The sequence below is a fragment of the Gopherus flavomarginatus genome, chromosome 1 (genome assembly GCF_025201925.1).
Source record: "Gopherus flavomarginatus isolate rGopFla2 chromosome 1, rGopFla2.mat.asm, whole genome shotgun sequence".
Taxonomy (NCBI): domain Eukaryota; kingdom Metazoa; phylum Chordata; order Testudines; family Testudinidae; genus Gopherus; species Gopherus flavomarginatus.
This window is the reverse complement of record NC_066617.1, coordinates 318,193,131-318,212,029: the sequence shown is the minus strand read 5'-3', so window position 1 is coordinate 318,212,029 and position 18,899 is coordinate 318,193,131. Positions and strand designations below refer to the sequence as shown.

The following is an 18,899-nucleotide window of genomic DNA, read 5'->3' as shown; positions in this document are numbered from 1 at the left end:
GGCATCTGCTGGCAGGTTCTCTCTACCCAACCAGTATGCGCATCAGTGAAGAAGGGCGTTTGGTTGTCAACTTCAAGACTGAAGCCCAATTTCATGGTTTATTTGTGATGTCTCATTCTGGTAAGTCAGTTCTGAGGTCTAATAATATCTCATAGCTGTGAATTCTGTATTGTTTATTATCTTATTCCTACTATTAAAATCTGGATCTTTTTAATGTGCTGTGCCCAGCAGCAGGGGCTTTATTCTATGCCAGTGGTTTGCAAACTTTTATTCATTTGCGAACCCCTAAAAATTTTGAATGGAAGTGCTGACCCCTTTGGAAAACTTAAACATTGTCTCTGGACCCCTAGGGGTCCACAGACCACAGGTTGAAGACAATTGCTCTACGCTCATAAATTCATAATGTGTAACGAATTTCAAATACATCATGGCACATCCACAGCTGGTGTAAATTGGAGTAGCTCCATTTATTTGAGCAGAGCTATGTTGACTTATACCAGATGAGGATCTGGTAGAAAAGAGTGTGTGAACCATATTTTGCTATTAATAAAATGTTCAGTGGCATTTAATCATATCTGAGGCCTTGATCCTGCAATCTAATCCATACAGGTTGACGCTTGTGCCCCATTGTAGCCCCATTCACTTCAGTTAGACTGCATGCAGGTGTATGGTTCCAACTGCACAGATAAATTGCAGGATTGGGGCCTAAGGGTACTTCTGGACATGAATACCGAAGGTGAACAAGAATATCTGAATAAATTAAACCCTCCAAACAAGATCATATACAATAGTGTGTTGAAGAAAAAAAGCAACATTAATGAAATTATTTTAGTTTATCCAAGTTTTATTAACCAAAAAAGCTCCTTTATAGCAATTCCACTCTTTCTTTACTTTTAAAATACATACTGCATTTTACATCCAGGGCAGAGCTGAAAGAGTTACAATGCAGTAGAAATTGTTTTACATTCTCTGGGTTGGCATTCCAGGTTAAAAATAGAAAGCATTATAGATCTTTACCATTTCACTCACCCTGTTTTGCCTTTCTGTTAAATTTAATCTTTATACAGCTTTGGTTGCATAGCCCCATAAGAGATTGTTTAACAGATATTTGAACAAGAGTCAAGCAGGCTCAGCTGTGTTGACTATAATTGATTTTGTTTGTTTCAGTTAATAAAACCAATGCACTGTAAATGTATTAGCATCAGCCGCCATATTGTGGCTTATGAATCGCTGGGAATGCTTTTCAGGTTCTGAGACTCTGCGGCTAGACATTTAAACTGACAAACTTGTCTGACATCTTTCTAGCCTCTTCTCTGAGCTCCATGGTTATGTCAGCTGATCACCCAGGCTTGACATTTAGCCTCAGCCTCGTGCGGAGTGAACCAACGTACAACCAACCAATACAGCAGTGGAGCTTTGTTTCAGATTTTGCGGTAAAATCTCAGCTTTCCCTTCCTTGGTTTGCTCTGTCCCAGTTCTGAAATATTTTAGTGGAAGTGCCATGTCTCTCCTTTGCTTTTAACAGGTACGAGACTATTCTGGAACATACACTGTGAAGCTGATAGCTTGTACCACGGTACCTCACCAGGAGTACGGTATACCAGTGATCTGTAATCCGAGAGAGCCAATCACATTTGACCTTGATATCCGATTCCAACAGGTACCATCAAGAAAATTTTTGCATGGTTTTTACTTCAATTCTAAAAATGTCTTTCATAGTCACGAAGGATGCTGGATTGACAGTCCTGGAGGCTAGAGTCCTTTCCTTATCCACAGAACAGGCACACAATGGGCAACGACAGTGCAAATTACTCACGCTACTCCCACCAGGGTGACTCAGCCTTGACCTGGAGGAGACTACTGAAGGAGTGAGAGTGTGTCACAGGGCTTGTCTTCGCTACAGGGGTAAGTTGACCTAAATTACGCTACTCCAGTTATGTGAATAATGTAGCTGGAGTCAACGTAGCTGAGGTCGACTTATTCCAGTTTCTTCACTACACTGCGACGATGGGAGACGCTCTCCGGTCGACTTCCCTTACTCTTTTTGGAGAGCTAGAGTACCGGAGTCGACCAGAGAATGCTCTTCACTAGACCCACTAAATCAACACCTCCTACATCGATTGCAGCAGCATGAGTCTCCGCGGTAGTGAAGACCAGCCCTTAGCCTCGAGACCCAGGTGATCTTTGGCCATTCTGCTGTGACAGCTAATAGAGTGTCAGTTGTTGCCAATTTTGGTCCTGGCTTTTGTGGTGTATAACTATCCACTGGAGACTGGACTGAGATCCCAAAACTGTATCATCATCATAATAGGCACCAGTATAGGAACACAGATACATAGACAGGTAAAACTTAGCACTGATTCCTAAGGTTTTTAAGTGCTCTGCAAAGGTGAGTGAACATTATTATCCACGTTTTACAGATGGAGAAACAAAAGGTGAAGGGCCAGATTGTAATAGCACCTTGTTCCAAGAATAGTCCCACTGAAGTCAATGAATACCTGTATCACAACTGGGCCTCAGGGTTTGAGTACATGGCAGTGCAGTCTGATCTACGGTAGTGTAAATTGTAGAGTGCTCTCACATGTTGTGCTCTTTCTGCCCCATTAGACCCTGTACCTAGTGTGTGTTAAGGAAGTCCTGTTTGAAACAAGACTACATCAACATGAACTAGATACTTTTGAGTTCGCACCAACAGGGTCTCCATGGGGCAGTTAGAGCACAACATGTGAGAGTACTCTACAGTTCACACATGTAGGCAATCCCTAAGTCACTTGTCTCAAGATCCAAGTGAATCAAAGGTAACAATGGTAATAGAACCTGTCTCTCCTGACTCCCCGTCTAGTGCCCTATCTACTGGACAACATAACCTTGCCTGGTTTTTTTTTTCAAGTTTTTATTTTTTAAATAGAATGATATGATGGATATTTGTATGTTGTCCCTCTTGGGAATTGTTTACACCATGAATGAATGAGGGTCTCTTTTTAAAAGCCAGTATCAAGTAAGTGGGAAGGGTGCTTATTTTCTGGGTGTCTCTCATTCTCATACGTTGTTTTTACATTTCCTTGTTGAGGCTTTTTGTGTCCTTTTTTTCTCTCCCTGGGAAAGCACTGTCCTCGTGGTATTTCTACAAGACACATGGCTAGTGGCAACTCTACTACCCAAAGCCAGCCTCAGTATCTTGGGGACCAAGAAGAAAGAATCCTAGTACCCTTGTAAACAGCACCTTACTACCCCAGTCAGGAAAGGATTGTTTGCACAAAGCAGGATATTTCTCCCTTTTTTGCCATCCCCGTGCTTCTTTTTCCAAGCCTTCTGCACACCTCCTATAGGGAGGAATTGGGATCCATGCTGCACTGGGGTGTACAACCCATGCATGACCTCCCCAGATCCTGCCCCTTCTTTGTGCAGCAGAGATCACAGCGGCTTTGCTGCAGGAGGTCCTCTGGTCCCACCGATGTGCCCTTTAGTGAATTCCTACAATGTTCTTCATCCATACAAAAATCTGGCCAGCTGCAGTGATGATAGTTAATTATTGGTGTGAATGTCAAAGATTAAAAGCAAGTAAGGTGATACTCCTCTCACCTCAAATAGTCTTTACATGTTATGTTATTGAGAACCTTTTCTTAAAGTGTTTCCATCATGAAAATAATTGTATACTTAAACTACTGCTGTAACAGCCACAAGTCAATCAGTCTGTGAGAGTGAGACATTCATGTGAAATTGCAAAAAAATAGATTTAAAAGAGAATGTGTCAGGGGTATATTCACAGCTATACATAGTGTTAATGGGAACTGCATAACTATATCTTATATAAGATTCAGTTTTACAGTTCCCATTAATGCTACTGTAAATTGCATGGCTAAATTCCAGTGCTACTAGCTGAAAATACATTTCCAGTTTCTTATTCATTAGACATTTACTCTCTCTAAAAGAAAAGTTTGATTCAGCCACTCTTGTTTTTCTTTCACATGCTTGTGAAAATAAGCTGGAACCCAGCTATGTGAGTGAGGCATTTGAATTTTGAACCTCTAGGACTTTAGATCCTATAGCCTGAATCCATGCATTAAAACTGAAAAATTCCAAACAAATCGGAAAGGAATGTCTTCTGTAAACAGTGTTGTTAGGTTTCATCTCCATGGAGAGTAGCGATTGGTCTATAAGGAGAGCCTCAGTTGTACATTTTCAGTTGCCAAATCCTGCTGCTTTGATATTTTGGAGTCTGGTCTGTGGAAAAGTGATTTCAAGAGAAATGAGTAGGTCAGCTGCATAACTTCTAGTGATAGTTTCTAATAGTATTTTTATGACTCACCCCATCAGCCTCACACAAGAGCACGTTAGAAAATTGTTCATTTACTGTTTGGGGAAAAAACAGAATTCTCTCTTTTATTAGTGATTCTTTAATATCTGCTTTTCTATTTATCTTTTTAAAAACAAAATGTGTGCAACTTCCAAACTGTATTCTTAGCTAATATATGTATCTTTGTTCTCCTATTACTGTTGCTCTGGTCTTCTGCCACTTCCCTCCATTGTATTCTATGCCACCTGTCACGTCTTGACCATATTTAGATTGTAAGCTCTGGGAATGTCTTCTGTTTTGTGTTTGTAGAGTACACAGCCTCATGGGGCCCCAATAGTGATTGAACTGACCGTGGGTATTACTGTAATATGCATAATTAAAATTGCTTTGTATCCAGTATATAAAGGCAAACCTAGTAGACACTGATGTTAATATTAATTAAGAAATGGATAGTGTAAATAAATGAATAAAAGATCTTGGCGTCATCGTGGATAGTTCTCTGAAGATGTCCACGCAGTGTGCAGAGGCGGTCAAAAAAGCAAACAAGATGTTAGGAATCATTAAAAAGGGGATAGAGAATAACACTGAGAATATATTATTGCCCTTATATAAATCCATGGTACACCCACATCTCGAATACTGTGTACAGATGTGGTCTCCTCACCTCAAAGAAGATATTCTAGCACTAGAAAAGGTTCAGAAAAGGGCAACTAAAATGATTAGAGGTTTGGAGAGGGTCCCATATGAGGAAAGATTGAAGAGGCTAGGCCTCTTCAGCTTGGAAAAGAGGAGACTAAGGGGTGATATGATAGAGGTATATAAAATCATGAGTGATGTTGAGAAAGTGGATAAGGAAAAGTTATTTACTTATTCCCATAATACAAGAATTAGGGATCACCAAATGAAATTAATAGGTAACAGGTTTAAAACAAATAAAAGGAAGTTGTTCTTCACACAGCGCACAGTCAGCTTGTGGAACTCCTTACCTGAGGAGGTTGTGAAGGCTGGGACTATAACAATATTTAAAAGAGAATTGGATAAATTCATAGTGGCTAAGTCCATAAATGGCTATTAGCCAGGAAGGGTAAAGAATGGTGTCCCTAGCCTCTGTTCATCAGAGGATGGAGATGGATGGCAGGAGAGAGATCACTTGATCATTGCCTGTTAGCTTCACTCCCTCTGGGGCACCTGGCATTGGCCACTGTCGGTAGACAGATACTGGGCTAGATGGACCTTTGGTCTGACCCGGTACGGCCGTTCTTATGTTCTTAAGTGCCTTTTCATAGTAAATATATCGATATAGGTGAATACACAGACCAGATTAGTGACCGCATGTTGAAGAGTTTTATACTGTATTTTAGGTCAGCGACCCAGTGGCTGCTGAGTTCAGCCTGAATACCCAGATGTTTCTCCTCTCTAAGAAGACTCTCTGGTTATCTGATGGCTCGATGGGATTTGGACAGGAGAGCGATGTTGCTTTCACAGAAGGTAAAATACACAAACGATGGCTAGTTTATGTGACATCCTTTACTGTGTTCCACTCTATCAGCATTTTCTTTCAATCAGAACAAACTACCACCACATGTCTTTCTGCTTTTGCCAGGCCTAAATAGGAACTGGTTATGTTGCTGGTCGCCATTCAGGGTTAGACCTGTTCAGCTCATTACTCACTTCTCAGGGTAGCAATAATAATAATAGTGGTTTTCACATTCTAAGTACTTTACAAACATTGCTGATCCTCTAACAACATCCCTAAAAGGTAAGGGTAACTGCCCCTGTATTCCTCCCACCCCTGTGATCCTCTTCAGGAGTGCCCAGACAGGTGTCTTGTCTCCAGTCATCACCTATCTCTGGGCAAAAGCATTACAGAGAAACGGTATAAAAACCATGAACACGCACTAAGTATACCAGGAGTCACCAGTCAGTCTTGTGGGGCCATAGAAGGCTAAATTCTTTCCAACCCTTCCTCATGGGTTGGGACCCCCCTTGGACAGAAGGTCCTGTCCAATTGCTGGATCAGAAAGACAAAGCCCCAAGTCAATCTAAATTCAGCCTTTTTATGCCAGAAGCTTTTTCTTTGTCTGTTGGTCTCTAGAAAACTCAGTTTGAAACAGTATATGCAAGCCTCTCCAGGGAATGGTACCTCTCTAGAGGTGTTTACAACCTAAGTGATTCACTTTAATGACCGCCCACTGTTTTTGATTCCTGGAGGAGCTGAGGTAACCCTCCCCCATTGCACTGCATACAGTCCTGGCCCAAAGTGATACATAAAGTTAATATAATATGGTCCCTCGAAGATAGTGCATGGGTTGCCAATATCTGGCATGTAAGTGAGTAAGTACTAATAGTCCTCTTTGTACAGATGGGAAAAACAAGGCAGATTAATTGATTTGTCCTCTCCATGGAAATCAAAGTTCAAACTGAGATTAGATTTCAGGAATTCTTGCTTTGAAGGTCTAAGCTCACACCCCAAGGAGGGACAGCCAGATCTAGCAAATAGAGTTCTGGACTGGGACTCAGGAGACCAGGGTTCTATCCATGTCTCTGCCACTGATTTGTTGTGTGCCCTTGGCAAATCACCCAGCCTGTGTCTATCTTGGCTATTTAGAATGTAAGCTGTTCAGGGTAAGGACTATCTCTTACTATGTGGTGGTACGGTGCCTGGCATAATGGGACTTTAGTCTCTGTCAAAACCTTTAGGTGCTTCTGTAATACACATAGTAAATAACAAGCCACATATCTCTCTGAAGACAAATTCACAGTGTCCTATTCACTCTGATGTTTGTTTGACTCTTGGACATGGACTGCCATGGTCTGATACTGGCAGTGCTCTTTTGTTGCATATTTTTGACAACCCACAAGTCTTTTGTGGGTTTAGCAAGCAAAACCTGCCTTACATTTTGGCAGGCAGCAGAAAGTCTTAAAAACTCCATACGTCCGTCTTCGGTTTTGGCAAAGTTAAATGTGAACAGATTTAATCAAGTGTTAAGAGCCCACTCTGGAAATAATAGAGGAATGATTTCCCATAGAGTAGATGTCATTTTCACTGTGTCAAGTGCTGCCCATCTAACTAAATATTAGCAAGTTCTGATGGCCTGTGGCCAAGGTCCTGCTGACATAGAAGGTATCTTGCTAATCCAGACACATTGTTAGAAGACAAAAGGCTGCAGTCCAAGATGGGATTTGGAGAGGACAGCAGTGGCTTTATATACCTTTGCTCCTTGTGAATTATGAGTCCAGCAGCACCCAACTCAATTTTTGAGCAGCCTTAGTGGCTGCTTTCAGTTATAGCAGCCTTGTGTGGCCACTTATGGGCTACTCTGCTGGCCCAAAATATATGGAGCACCATGCATTCTAGCCATGCCTCTTCCTGCCCCTCAGGCAAACCCCTAAGCTGGGAGCTCTGCAGGAAGGTATTGTAGGACTACTCCAGCTGGAATGCAACCCATTTCCTACTGCCAGCGAGATTCCTGCGAGCGAGAGTCCACCTGGGTTCCAGTCCATTTATGTTGCTAGAGCAATGTAGAGGAACTGGAGCACAGCTCAGAATTGAGGCCAGTTTGTTAAAAGGAGTGTGATTGTTTCTTATAATCTGCTGTTTCACAGTACATGTGTCTGACCACCATAAGCTCATCTGACGTACTTGGATACTTGCTTTACAGAATGATACATTGTGTTTGAAACAATGATTGTTTTCAGGTGATATTATATATGGTCGTGTGATGGTGGATCCAGTACAGAACCTCGGTGATTCCTTTTACTGTAGCATTGAGAAGGTTTTCCTGTGCACTGGAGCAGATGGATATGTACCCAAGTATAGTCCACCAAATACAGAATATGGCTGTCTAGCTGATTCTCCATCCCTCTTATATAGATTTAAGATTGTGGTAAGTGTTCTGCATTTAATCAAAAGCATATGTAATTTTTTTTTCAGATTTTCAACGCAATTTGTTGTTTTGAGCCTGCTGCAGGGCAAGGGTCTCTTAAGAACACACCTACCAGAGGATGTTAGGGAGGTTCCCAAACCTCAGCCATCCTTTGTAGGTGACAAATCTGAGGAATTGTCACAGATTGAAGTGTCATTAGCGGAGGTTCTGGAATTAATTATAAACTTAACTGTAACAAGTCACTAGGACCAGATGGCATTCACCCAAGAATTCTGAAAGAACTCAAATGTGAAATTGCGGAACTATTAACTGTGGTTTTTAACCTGTCCTTTCAATCATCTTCTGTATCCAATGACTGGAAGACAGCTAATGTAATGCCAATATTTAAAAAGGGCTCTAGAGATGATCCTGGCAATTACAGACCAGTAAGTCTAATGTCAGTACCGGGCAAATTAGTTGAAACAATAGCAAAGGATAAAATTGTCAGACACATGGAAGAACATAAATTGTTGGGCAAAAGTCAACATGGTTTCTGTAAAGGGAAATCATGTTTTACTAATCTATTAGAGTTCTTTGAAGGACTTGTGGACAAATGTGGACAAGGGGGATCCAGTGGACATAGTGTACTTAGATTTCCAGAAAGCCTTTGACAGGATGCCTCACCAAAGGCTCTTATGTAAATTAAGTTGTCATGAGATAGGAGGGAAGATCCTTTCATAGATTGAGAACTGGTTAAAGGACAGGGAACAAAGAGTAGGAATAAATGGTAAATTTTCAGAATGGAGAGTGGTAACTAGTGGTGTTCCCCAAGGATCAATCCTAGGACCAATCTTATTCATAAATGATGTGGAGAAAGGGGTAAACAGTGAAGTGGCAAAATTTGCAGATGATACTAAACTGATCAATATAGTTAAGGCCAAAGCAGACTGTGAAGAATGTTAACAAGTTCTCATAAAACTAAAAAAAGGACAGGAGTACTTGTGACACCTTAGAGACTAACAAATTTATTTGAGCATAAGCTTTCGTGGGCTACAGCCCACTTCTTCAGGTGCATAGAATGGAATAGTAAGAAGATATATATACATACAGAACATGAAAAGGTGGAAGTAGCCATATCAACTCTAAGAGGCTAATTAATTAAGATGAGCAATTATCAGTAGGAGAAAAAAAACTTCGGTAGTGATAATCAAGATGGCCCATTTCAGACAGTTGACAAGAAGTGTGAGGATACTTAACATGAGGAAATAGATTCAGTCTGTGTGATGACTCAGCCGTTCGCAGTCTCTATTCAAGCCTAAATTAATGGTATCTAGATTGCATATTAATTCAAGTTAAGCAATTTCTCATTGGAGTCTGTTTTTGAAGCTTTTGTGTTGCAAAATGGCCACCTTTAAGTCTGTTACTGAGTGACCAGAGAGGTTGACGTGTTCCCCTACTGGTTTTTGAATGTTATGGTTCCTGATGTCAGATTTGTATCCATTTATTCTTTTGCGTAGAGACTGTCCAGTTTGGCCAACGTACATGGCAGAGGGACATTGCTGGCACATGATGGTATATATCACATTGTAAGATGTGCAGGTGAATGAGCCCCTGATGGCGTGGCTGATGTGATTAGGTCCTATGATGGTGTCACTTGAATAGATGTGTGGACAGAGTTGGCATCGGGCTTTGTTGCAAGGATAGGTTCTATAACAGGACTATAACAAGGTTTAAAAGAGAACTAGATAAATTCATGGAGTTTAAGTCCATTAATGACTATTAGCCAGGATGGGTAAGGAATGGTGTCCCTAGCCTCTGTTTGTCAGAGGGTGGAGATGGATAGCTGGAGAGAGATCACTTGATCATTGCCTGTTAGGTTCACTCCCTCTGGGTCACCTGGCATTGGCCACTGTCGGCAGCCAGGATGCTGGACTGGATGGGCCCTTGGTCTGACCCAGTATGGCCATTCTTATGTTCTTCCATCAAGTTTTTTACTTCAATTCTAGTCTAGTGCAGCTTGGTTAGGGCATAATATTGTTATCCAGGACCTTCTGTGTGCTGGTTACAACTTGGTTAATCCCACCAGGGAGTCTCAGCAGTTGTGGCATATTTTACAGTTTGACTTATCAAGATAACAGTATGACAAGTTGCTTGTATAGTCTCATATATTTAGGCTTGGAAGGGTTAGATTTTTATCAGTAAAAGTTGAGGAACATTGATTTCACTGTACATATACAAACCACAAAAATATTTCCATTGATGATAATTAAAGTTTCTAGATAGGCAAAATAAGTGAAATGCTGCTTGAGAACTTATTAGAGTTTGATTTAAGGATATTTGCTTTATGTATTTTGACATGTGATGTTGACAATTTGGGTTTAAAGCTTTAACTTTTTGAGTCTCAATATCTACTGTCATTAAATGATTATTTTCTGATGCCCATATTGTCCCACAACTGTGAAAATTTAAATCAATAAAAATAGAAAAAATGCTTTAAAATAAACATTGATATTTTCCATCAACATTATTTTAAAAACTCATCAAAATCTGTCAGGCCTACATATACTGTACGATTCAAAACAGGAAAACCCACAACAGAAGTAACAACAACAGAATAACTTTAATTTTCAGGAACAGGTAATTTTGCTTATTAAATGGGAATAGTGAGGGCATTCAGTTGAATGAGATTTTATTGATATGATGAGTGTACAAATGTTGATAAAGTGTAAGAAACAAATCAGATGCCTGGGGTGTCTGTTGGGGCAGGTAGAACTGTTACCCTGTTTTTTGATTTGATTCCCTGTATCCATTGTCATTACTGTCCATTCATTCCTGAATTGGTGGAGGTGTCCTGTGTGTACAGATATGATGCCATCTCTGCCATGTCTCTGATTTCTCAGGCACAGTTTTCCCTCAGTCCTTTTGGATTTGTCAACACCTGCTATTTGCATTACCTACTCTGTCCTGGGAATAGTAATCAAGCAGTAGTTCTGGCTTCCAGATAGACCTCTTGGGACGTTTAGAGAAGGAGAGGAGTCTACCTCATAGCTGAGACTGCTCTTTTCATTCCAGCATCCTTTAAAAGGACCCTACAATAGCAGCTTTTTTCATTACATTTCTCCCCCAGCTTTGACTATGTTTCTTTTCTATTTACAATGATTTTCCTAGAGATTACATAGTGTAAAAATGTCTCTTCAAATTGCGTCTGTCCAACAGAATAAGTGAGAAGCTCTCATAATCTTCCTCACCTTCATTTTACAGTGCTTAGACGCTGTTCTGTAGGAAATAGTGATCAGAATCTTGAAGGCAGAACTTGCTATCTCCTTTTCATGTTGCACAGTACCCCAGTACTTGCCTCTGAAGAAAGAGATCCCCTGAAAAGGGGTACCTAACCCTTTATAAGCATTCTATCTAGAATTTGATCCTCGTGTCTGCAAGTTTAGGAGTGCAGTGAGATTCACTGAGGGGACATTTCCCTCATGTTTGTCAGCAGGGGGTTGAGTCATCGTGGTGGGTCAGTCAGTGGGTGAGACAACCTAGAAGGGTTGAATCAAATATTGAATCATTTTGGGTCCCTGGGTTTCCTTGGAAACTGAGCCCCTTGTACCATGGCACGAAAATCTCCTGTGGAAGGGAGGGTGAAGTGAAGGGAATACGCTTAAATCTGATGTCCCCTACCTCTCTCTAAAGTATGCCTCCTGCCACGGTCCAGAACTGGAGCAGCAGAGGAAGGTTGATTGGATAGATCTGGAGGGGCTGCTTCCAGGAGCTGTCCAGGGTTGTCCAATGTAGAGTAATCGTCTGATCATCTTGAGACCTAGGATAAAATTTTCTAAAGCATCTAAGTCTCATTTTCAGAAGTGACTTAGACTCTTAAGAAGCCTACGTCCCATTTACTTTAAATGAGACTTAGACTCCTAAGTCTACTTTGGTGCTTTTGAAAATTATACCACTAGTCTAAATAAAAGGAAAATTAGTCCTTGCCAGACATCTGCTCCTTTTCCTTAAGGGAGTCAGTGAGGTGGTTTAAGCTGGCAGAAGATTCTATGTGATGGCCAAGGACTCAAGTTTCAGGGGGAGGAGTTAGGCATTGAGGTGGGAGGCCTCTTTGTAGGAGAGAGTCGTTCAAGCTTTTGATGTTAGTGTCTTAGAGCCCTCACCTATTTACAATTTAAAGGTAATCTGTGAAATGGGGGAGGAATGGGTTTCTGCCTGTCTTTATAATAATCTGTAAAGAAGGTGTGAAAGGATTTTTTCTTTAAAAAAAAAAAAAAACTATAGAATTTCCCTCCATTTTATTTCTATGGCAAAAATCCTCAGGCAGTAATGAAATTAGTGCTAGACAGATGTAATCACGATATTGCTGAAGAGCACTTTTTTTCCTTAGGAATGCACCAGATTACATAAAATAGTACGTGTTGATTATGTTCTTGGGAAAATTGCATTTCCATGTGAATATAAAAACTTCTTTCTTTGAGGAAATGAATGTGCAAATGTACAGGGCACAAACAGAATTATTTTTCCCTTTCACCATTTAGGACAAAGCTCAACCAGAGACACAAGCCACAAGCTTTGGAAATGTGCTTTTTAATGCAAGACTAGCAATAGATGATCCTGAGGCAATTCCTTTAGTCAAGCAACCTGGCTCGGATGGATTTAAAGTAGACTCAACACCACTGTTTCAGGTGAGCAATCTGTAGGTCAGCCTCAAGAATACTGTGCTAAGAATCTAAAATAGAGTCAGGCATCATATCAGGAAATACTTGATTATAAGAATAATGAACTTGAGGATGTGTAAACTGCAATAAGGACACCAACACCATTGAAGTCAGTGAATTTGCATAGGTGTAAACCAGTATAAGTGAAAGCAGGGCCCAGAATATTCATGGAGATTGAACCAATCCCCTGTAGCTCTCTGCCTAATTTTTTTGGTATTTCCCTTTGTTTTTTGCCCTTTCCAGTTTCTTGAGGCTACAGCCCAGGTCACTCATGTACCAAGCTGTTGTACGTACGTACACTGCAAAGTTGAAAATTATTTGTAAATGATGATAAAGTGACCTGCTTTTGACTCCAGTCCCGGATTGGGAGGGAGAGGTGGAGGTGGGGGAAATCTAGAGAGGAAAAGTTCAGGATGAGTGATGATGAGGAGAACAGTGGACTAGGACTGGCCTGAAGCTGTGCTAACTGCTCTTGGAATTGAAGTCTCCGGAGAGATGAGGTGGGGGAACTTGGAAGAGGCATACAGGGCAGGGGAACTCTTATCCCAGTATACTTTAAGGGCTTGATGCAACTCCCATTTAAGTCAATGGAAAGATTCCCACTGACTTCAACCGGAGTTGGATCAGGCCTTAAATGCACCTCATAAGACCTTTCAGAGCCAGGGCTCTTCTCCTCTGGACTTTATACACCAACCCAACATAAACATTTTCATGGACAGTTTAAAAAAAAAAAAAAAAAAACCTAGCAAAATCAAACAAATGCTTACTGAGTTAAGGTTGAAAGTACATTTCAGCAAAGTCCAGCTAACTAAAGTTACCAAAACAGTATCACTTTCTGTACTACCATTCTACACCATCCAAAGCAGAAGACCCCTAGAACGTCTAGAAGTGAGCAGGTAAGGGATCCAACTACTTCCTCGATGCCCTATCTTTCACTCATGCTCAGCCTCTTCATTTATGCAGCCAGAGAAATTTTACTTTGCCCCTTTAACTTTTGCAAAAACATATGCGAAGGTCAAAATAAGTAAGTAGAAGAAACAGTAGGGAGCCCTTACTCTGATTGTTGAACATTTTAAGCACATGTGGAATCCCATTAAAACCAGTGGGATTGTTTGACTGAGTAACTGCTCACCCATGTAAATCAGGGTTTCACAATCTGGCATATAGAGATCATAAAATACCATTTGCTATTTGAGGGTTCTGTTTCCAGTAATAATCTAGTCATTTGTTCTTCCCTCTTAGGCCGACAACGCAATGAGAATGGCAAGAACCAGTGGTAGCTAGCTGTACAGAAGGCAATTTGGGGATAAAAGTAAATTGTAGGAAGGTAATGTTGAGATGGGTGTCAGGCAGCAAACACAGTTTATTAAAACTAAATATGGACTAACCATGAAATGCTCTAAAGAGCCAAGGTGGGTGAGGTAGTGTCTTTTTTATTGGACCAACTTCTGTTGGTGAAAGAGACGAGTTTTCGAACTACAGAGAGCTCTTGTTCAGGTTTGAAAAGACTTGTCTCTTTCACCAACAGAAGTTGGTTCAATAAAAGTTCACCCACCTTGTCTCTCTAATATCCTGGGACCGACATGACTACAACAACGCTGTGAACATGAAATGGCCTATTCATTGCATGTCCTCTTTTTGATGAGCTGGTACAAATTCAAAGCCAAATTGTGGCTCACCTCTGGTTAGGCATGCATAGTGGGCAGAATGTGCAATGAGTCTTTCACTTTTGGAGTACAGCCATAACTGTAGTCCTTGCAAAAGGTCTCTGTGAGGCCAATGACACTAAATCACCAAAACAGGCCAGGGAGGAGATGGCTCATGCTCCTTCATCTGCACCAGGCAGCAATGGAGGCTGGCTACGGAGGGACTTGGGATCCACACCCTGTGTGTAGCGGATAGCATGATTGCCAATTCCTGCTGGGATGCTTGGCATCTGGCATATTCTTTCTGAGCATGGCCTCAGGAGTGCTGTCAAGGCATTTCAGGATCAGATGATGAAACAGCTTGCAATTTGCTTCTCAGTTTGTATTGGTGTTTAACCACTTCATCGAGGTGGATAATGTTGAACAAAATGTTGTGTTTTCTAGGTGTCTTTGGGTAGAGAATGGTACATACATACAATCTACACTGTGAGATCAAAAGAAAGTGCCAACCGAGGTATTGGCAAAAGAAGTGTGGAGTACCAATATCACTCTCTGGTCAGCGGTGGGAATCCAGGAACTTCAATGCAGATACGTCAGAAGAGAGGGGTCAAAGAAGCTCCAGAGCTTGCTAAAGAAATTGGCATAGAAAACAGCAGAGGAACTAACATTCAGCACATAGCTTTGGATCGCACCAACAAGAAACAGATCCCACAAAGAGAAGTTACAGTCAATGGAATTCTCCCCAGGGAGCTGAATAACAGGAACCCAGAGGTCAAGATAGTCATGATCATTGGTGGAGCTGCTGCCGTTTTACTTGCCATCGGTTTAATTGCAATTATTATTTTGCTGTTAAAGCATAAACAGAGCTCAGAGAAGAAAGAAGTCACAAAGGGATCAGGGAGCAGTGAGCCAATGATGCCACCACGTAATTACACTAGTGACAGCTCTGAGGTTTGATTCCAAGACCATGGGATTTGAATCTGTCTCAAGAGTGCCTCAAAGATAAACTTGAACTGCTGCTTGTTAGCAGAAGGTCACCATTATGCTTGGAAATTAAAAGATCGTATGGCTCTAGCTGTACTTGAAAATTATCCATTTGAGCTCTTGCTACCATTCTCACACATAAAGGAAGAATCCAACCCAAACCTCCTGTTTTGCACAGTAGGCAATCCTGATGTCCGTACATCATGCACTAACGTTAAGCTGCATTGCAAGAAACTGCATCGCAAAGGAGAGATTTTTTTGTTCTGTTTTTGTGTTTTCTTTCAATTAAAAAGAAGAAATTATCCAAAGGTGCTAGTGAGCCCCTCTCGGCAATACAAAAGGAAGTCTCTTATTACTGTACTCTTGTCTCCTTTGGAGGTGCAATGCTGACACTCTCTGAATGATTTCTCACGAAGAACTTCCTTGTTGTTGTTGTTAGTCTGTAGAGTGTGAAAATCCTCTGGCCTGATTTAGCCCAGTTAGAGTCCTTTGGCTTCAGTTAAGTTACTCCAGTGATGAATTGTATCCCTTGCATTTAACTGACATTTCTTCCAAAGACAAATAGATTAGTGACAACGGAGTTATAAGCAGGCACATATGCCAGGATACATTACACATTCTTCGCTGGGAATTCACGATCAGCTATTTAACCTGACTTGTTTTTTCTTCTTTTTTTTTTTTTCCTTATTTAAGTTTATATAAAACCAAAGAATATGATAATGTCCAGAAGGAAGCTTGATTTTTACAAACGCTGGATAGTTGTGTCCTCTTACGCTTATAATGGATTATATTTGTACAGTAAATTGTATTTGTCAGTGCACATCCAATGGTGGGAAATGCATGAGTTGGTAACATTGCAGTGTCTAGAGGAGGGGTAGTGTTAGATTCAAAATGCAGAAGACAAGGTTCTGTTTGAACTGAGGCTATGAATTGTGATGTAGAATTCAGTGCTTACTAGGCAGTTACCATATTACAAGTGGCAACAATGAGAAGAAAATACAAACATTTTATGGGAGCAAGTTGTATATATTAAGTTGATGCATAATCATTGTGCCTCTTGAGAAACATGCTGTTTTATGAGTAACTTCACTTTTGGAAGTATAATTCTAATTTTCTCTGTCTTTTTAGTTAAGGTAATATGACATCAGCATGTTCTGCAGAAGACTGGATCAATGGTGCTTCATTACAGTGTTTATCCAGTTAGGGCCTGATCCACCCAAAAGGTGTCTCTGCAGCTGCTGGCCCACAGAAGCTCTGTCATCTCCACAATCTTAGTCAGTTGTTCTTGCTCTGAGAGATTCTGACTCTCTCTCACATCTGCAAAAAGCAGGAGGAATTCCATTGCAGTCAGTGGAGTTAAACCAGTGTCAGATCAGAATCAGGCTGTTTCTAGAACATCCTCTTTCTCTACTATAGAATCACAGAGGGACCCATCTGGACTCTTTTACTCTGGAGTTACACTGATATGAATCTAGTGACTTCAGAAGAGTTACTCTAGATTTGCACAAGTGACTGAGGTCAGAAACTAACCCACTGATTCCTTATGGGTTTATCCTAATGGGCTATATGATCTAAAGACATTTTCAGCGCTCTCAGGGTATGTCTACACTGCAGTTAGATACTCACAGATGGCCCATGCCCAGCTTGCTGAGGCGAAAGGGCTGTTTAAGCCCAAATCAGCTGGCATGGGCCAGCCATGAGCATCTAATTGCAGTGTAGACATAGCCTGAGAGCCAAACCCTACTTTTCTCCTGTTTAAATTAGCCAGAAAGCATACTGGCCTTCAAATGTTACCAAACATTTTTGGCCTGAAACAGTTATTTACAGGCACCCAATGTATTATAACTTTCTCCCACTAAGTTCACCATTGATTTGCTATATGTCTGTAATGATGTTTGTGTTTTTGAGACCCATGTTATAACTCATGCCAGATATATCAAAGATTTAAACTGGCAGATATTTTTTGCTTTTACCTCAAATTCAGAAGTAGATAAGTAGCAACAACAATCTAGGGCCAAATATGCCTTTGTGTCTGCATACGAATCCCGCTGAGATCAAGGGGAGTAATGCACAGCCAAATGCAGAATTTGTCCCCTATGTTCTACATGTACAGAGAACCAGCAATAAATGACTCTATAGTAAAATGGAACACATGTAAATAATAGCACACTTCAATATTTATAATGGGCCTGTTTTCTACAAGCAGAGAAGTAATTAAAAAAAAGTTATAATAAAAGCAGAAATTAGGGATTTATCACTAAAGCTATTTTTCTGCTTTTGAATGTTAACAAATAGGAATGCCGTTTGGTAACATTGATGCAAAATCTTCTTGTTATTCCTTTTATGAAGTCAATCTGGGACTCATTTATTTTACAAACCAAATACTGAACCTGTTAGGCAGTGTAGTAATTACTTTAAACAAGCCCAACACAATTACTAATTACTCAGAGGACTTTGTAACAATACAGTAAAAACCAGCATGGCAACCTTAGAGTACTGGACCGGTAACTGAGCAGTTATCCAAATTCAGTTTATTTAAAATCTTTATTGGGGATTAAAGCCTCTAGTGTTTTGGGATTTTTTTTAAATTAAAAAAAAACTATATAAAACAATATAGAATCAAAGCTGCTGATAAAAAAAGGGGGAAGGGGAAATCAAACACTGAAAAGATAGACAAGTATCATTGAGATGTATGAGGTAGATCCTGAAATCCTCTCTTACAAAACTCCCATTGGTTTCAGTAAGATCTGCCAGATTTGTGCCATAATTAAAAAATTGGGTTTCTTAGAATTCAGCGAGTTATAAATACATCTGTAACAGAATGCCTTTTTATTATGGCTTCAGGATTTCAGTTTTCACCAAGATCATTTGAGGCCTATTAACATTTACTCTTCTGCTTAAAAAGGGGCTTTCTGTATACTAATTTGAATAAGTGCTTCAATCCCAGTTACTGTGCACAGATACATTTATAGGTTTCAGAGTAGCAGCCATGTTAGTCTGTATCCGCAAACAGAACAGGAGTACTTGTGGCACCTTAGAGACTAACAAATTTATTTGAGCATAAGCTTTCGTGTGCTACAGCCCACTTCATTGGATGCATAGACTGGAACATACAGCAAGAAGATATTTATACATACAGAGAACATGAAAAGGTGGAAGTTGCCATACCAACTATAAGAGGCTTATCAATTGAGATGAGCTATCAGCAGCAGGAGAAAAAAAACTTTTGAAGTGATAATCGAGATGACCCATAGAAGGTGTGAGGATAGATTCAATTGAATCTATTTCCTCATTTTAAGTATCCTCACATCTTCTATGGGCCATCTCAATTATCATTTCAAAAGTTTTTTTTCTCCTGCTGATAATAGCTCATCTCAATTGATTGGAC

At 40.4% G+C, this 18,899-nt stretch overlaps 1 protein-coding gene across 1 annotated transcript in view; it reads left to right on the top strand.

The window, feature by feature from the left end:
* Positions 1-18,638, top strand: part of FREM2 (FRAS1 related extracellular matrix 2) — a 221,779-nt gene extending 203,141 nt beyond the window's left edge. The window contains exons 18-24 of the mRNA XM_050937089.1: positions 16-120; positions 1,306-1,433; positions 1,526-1,660; positions 5,659-5,785; positions 7,997-8,184; positions 12,702-12,848; positions 14,972-18,638. Coding sequence (XP_050793046.1) covers positions 16-120; positions 1,306-1,433; positions 1,526-1,660; positions 5,659-5,785; positions 7,997-8,184; positions 12,702-12,848; positions 14,972-15,484 — 1,343 coding nt within the window. The 3' untranslated portion in view covers positions 15,485-18,638. The remainder of the gene's footprint in view (positions 1-15; positions 121-1,305; positions 1,434-1,525; positions 1,661-5,658; positions 5,786-7,996; positions 8,185-12,701; positions 12,849-14,971) is intronic.
* The last annotated feature ends 261 nt before the right edge of the window (positions 18,639-18,899 follow it).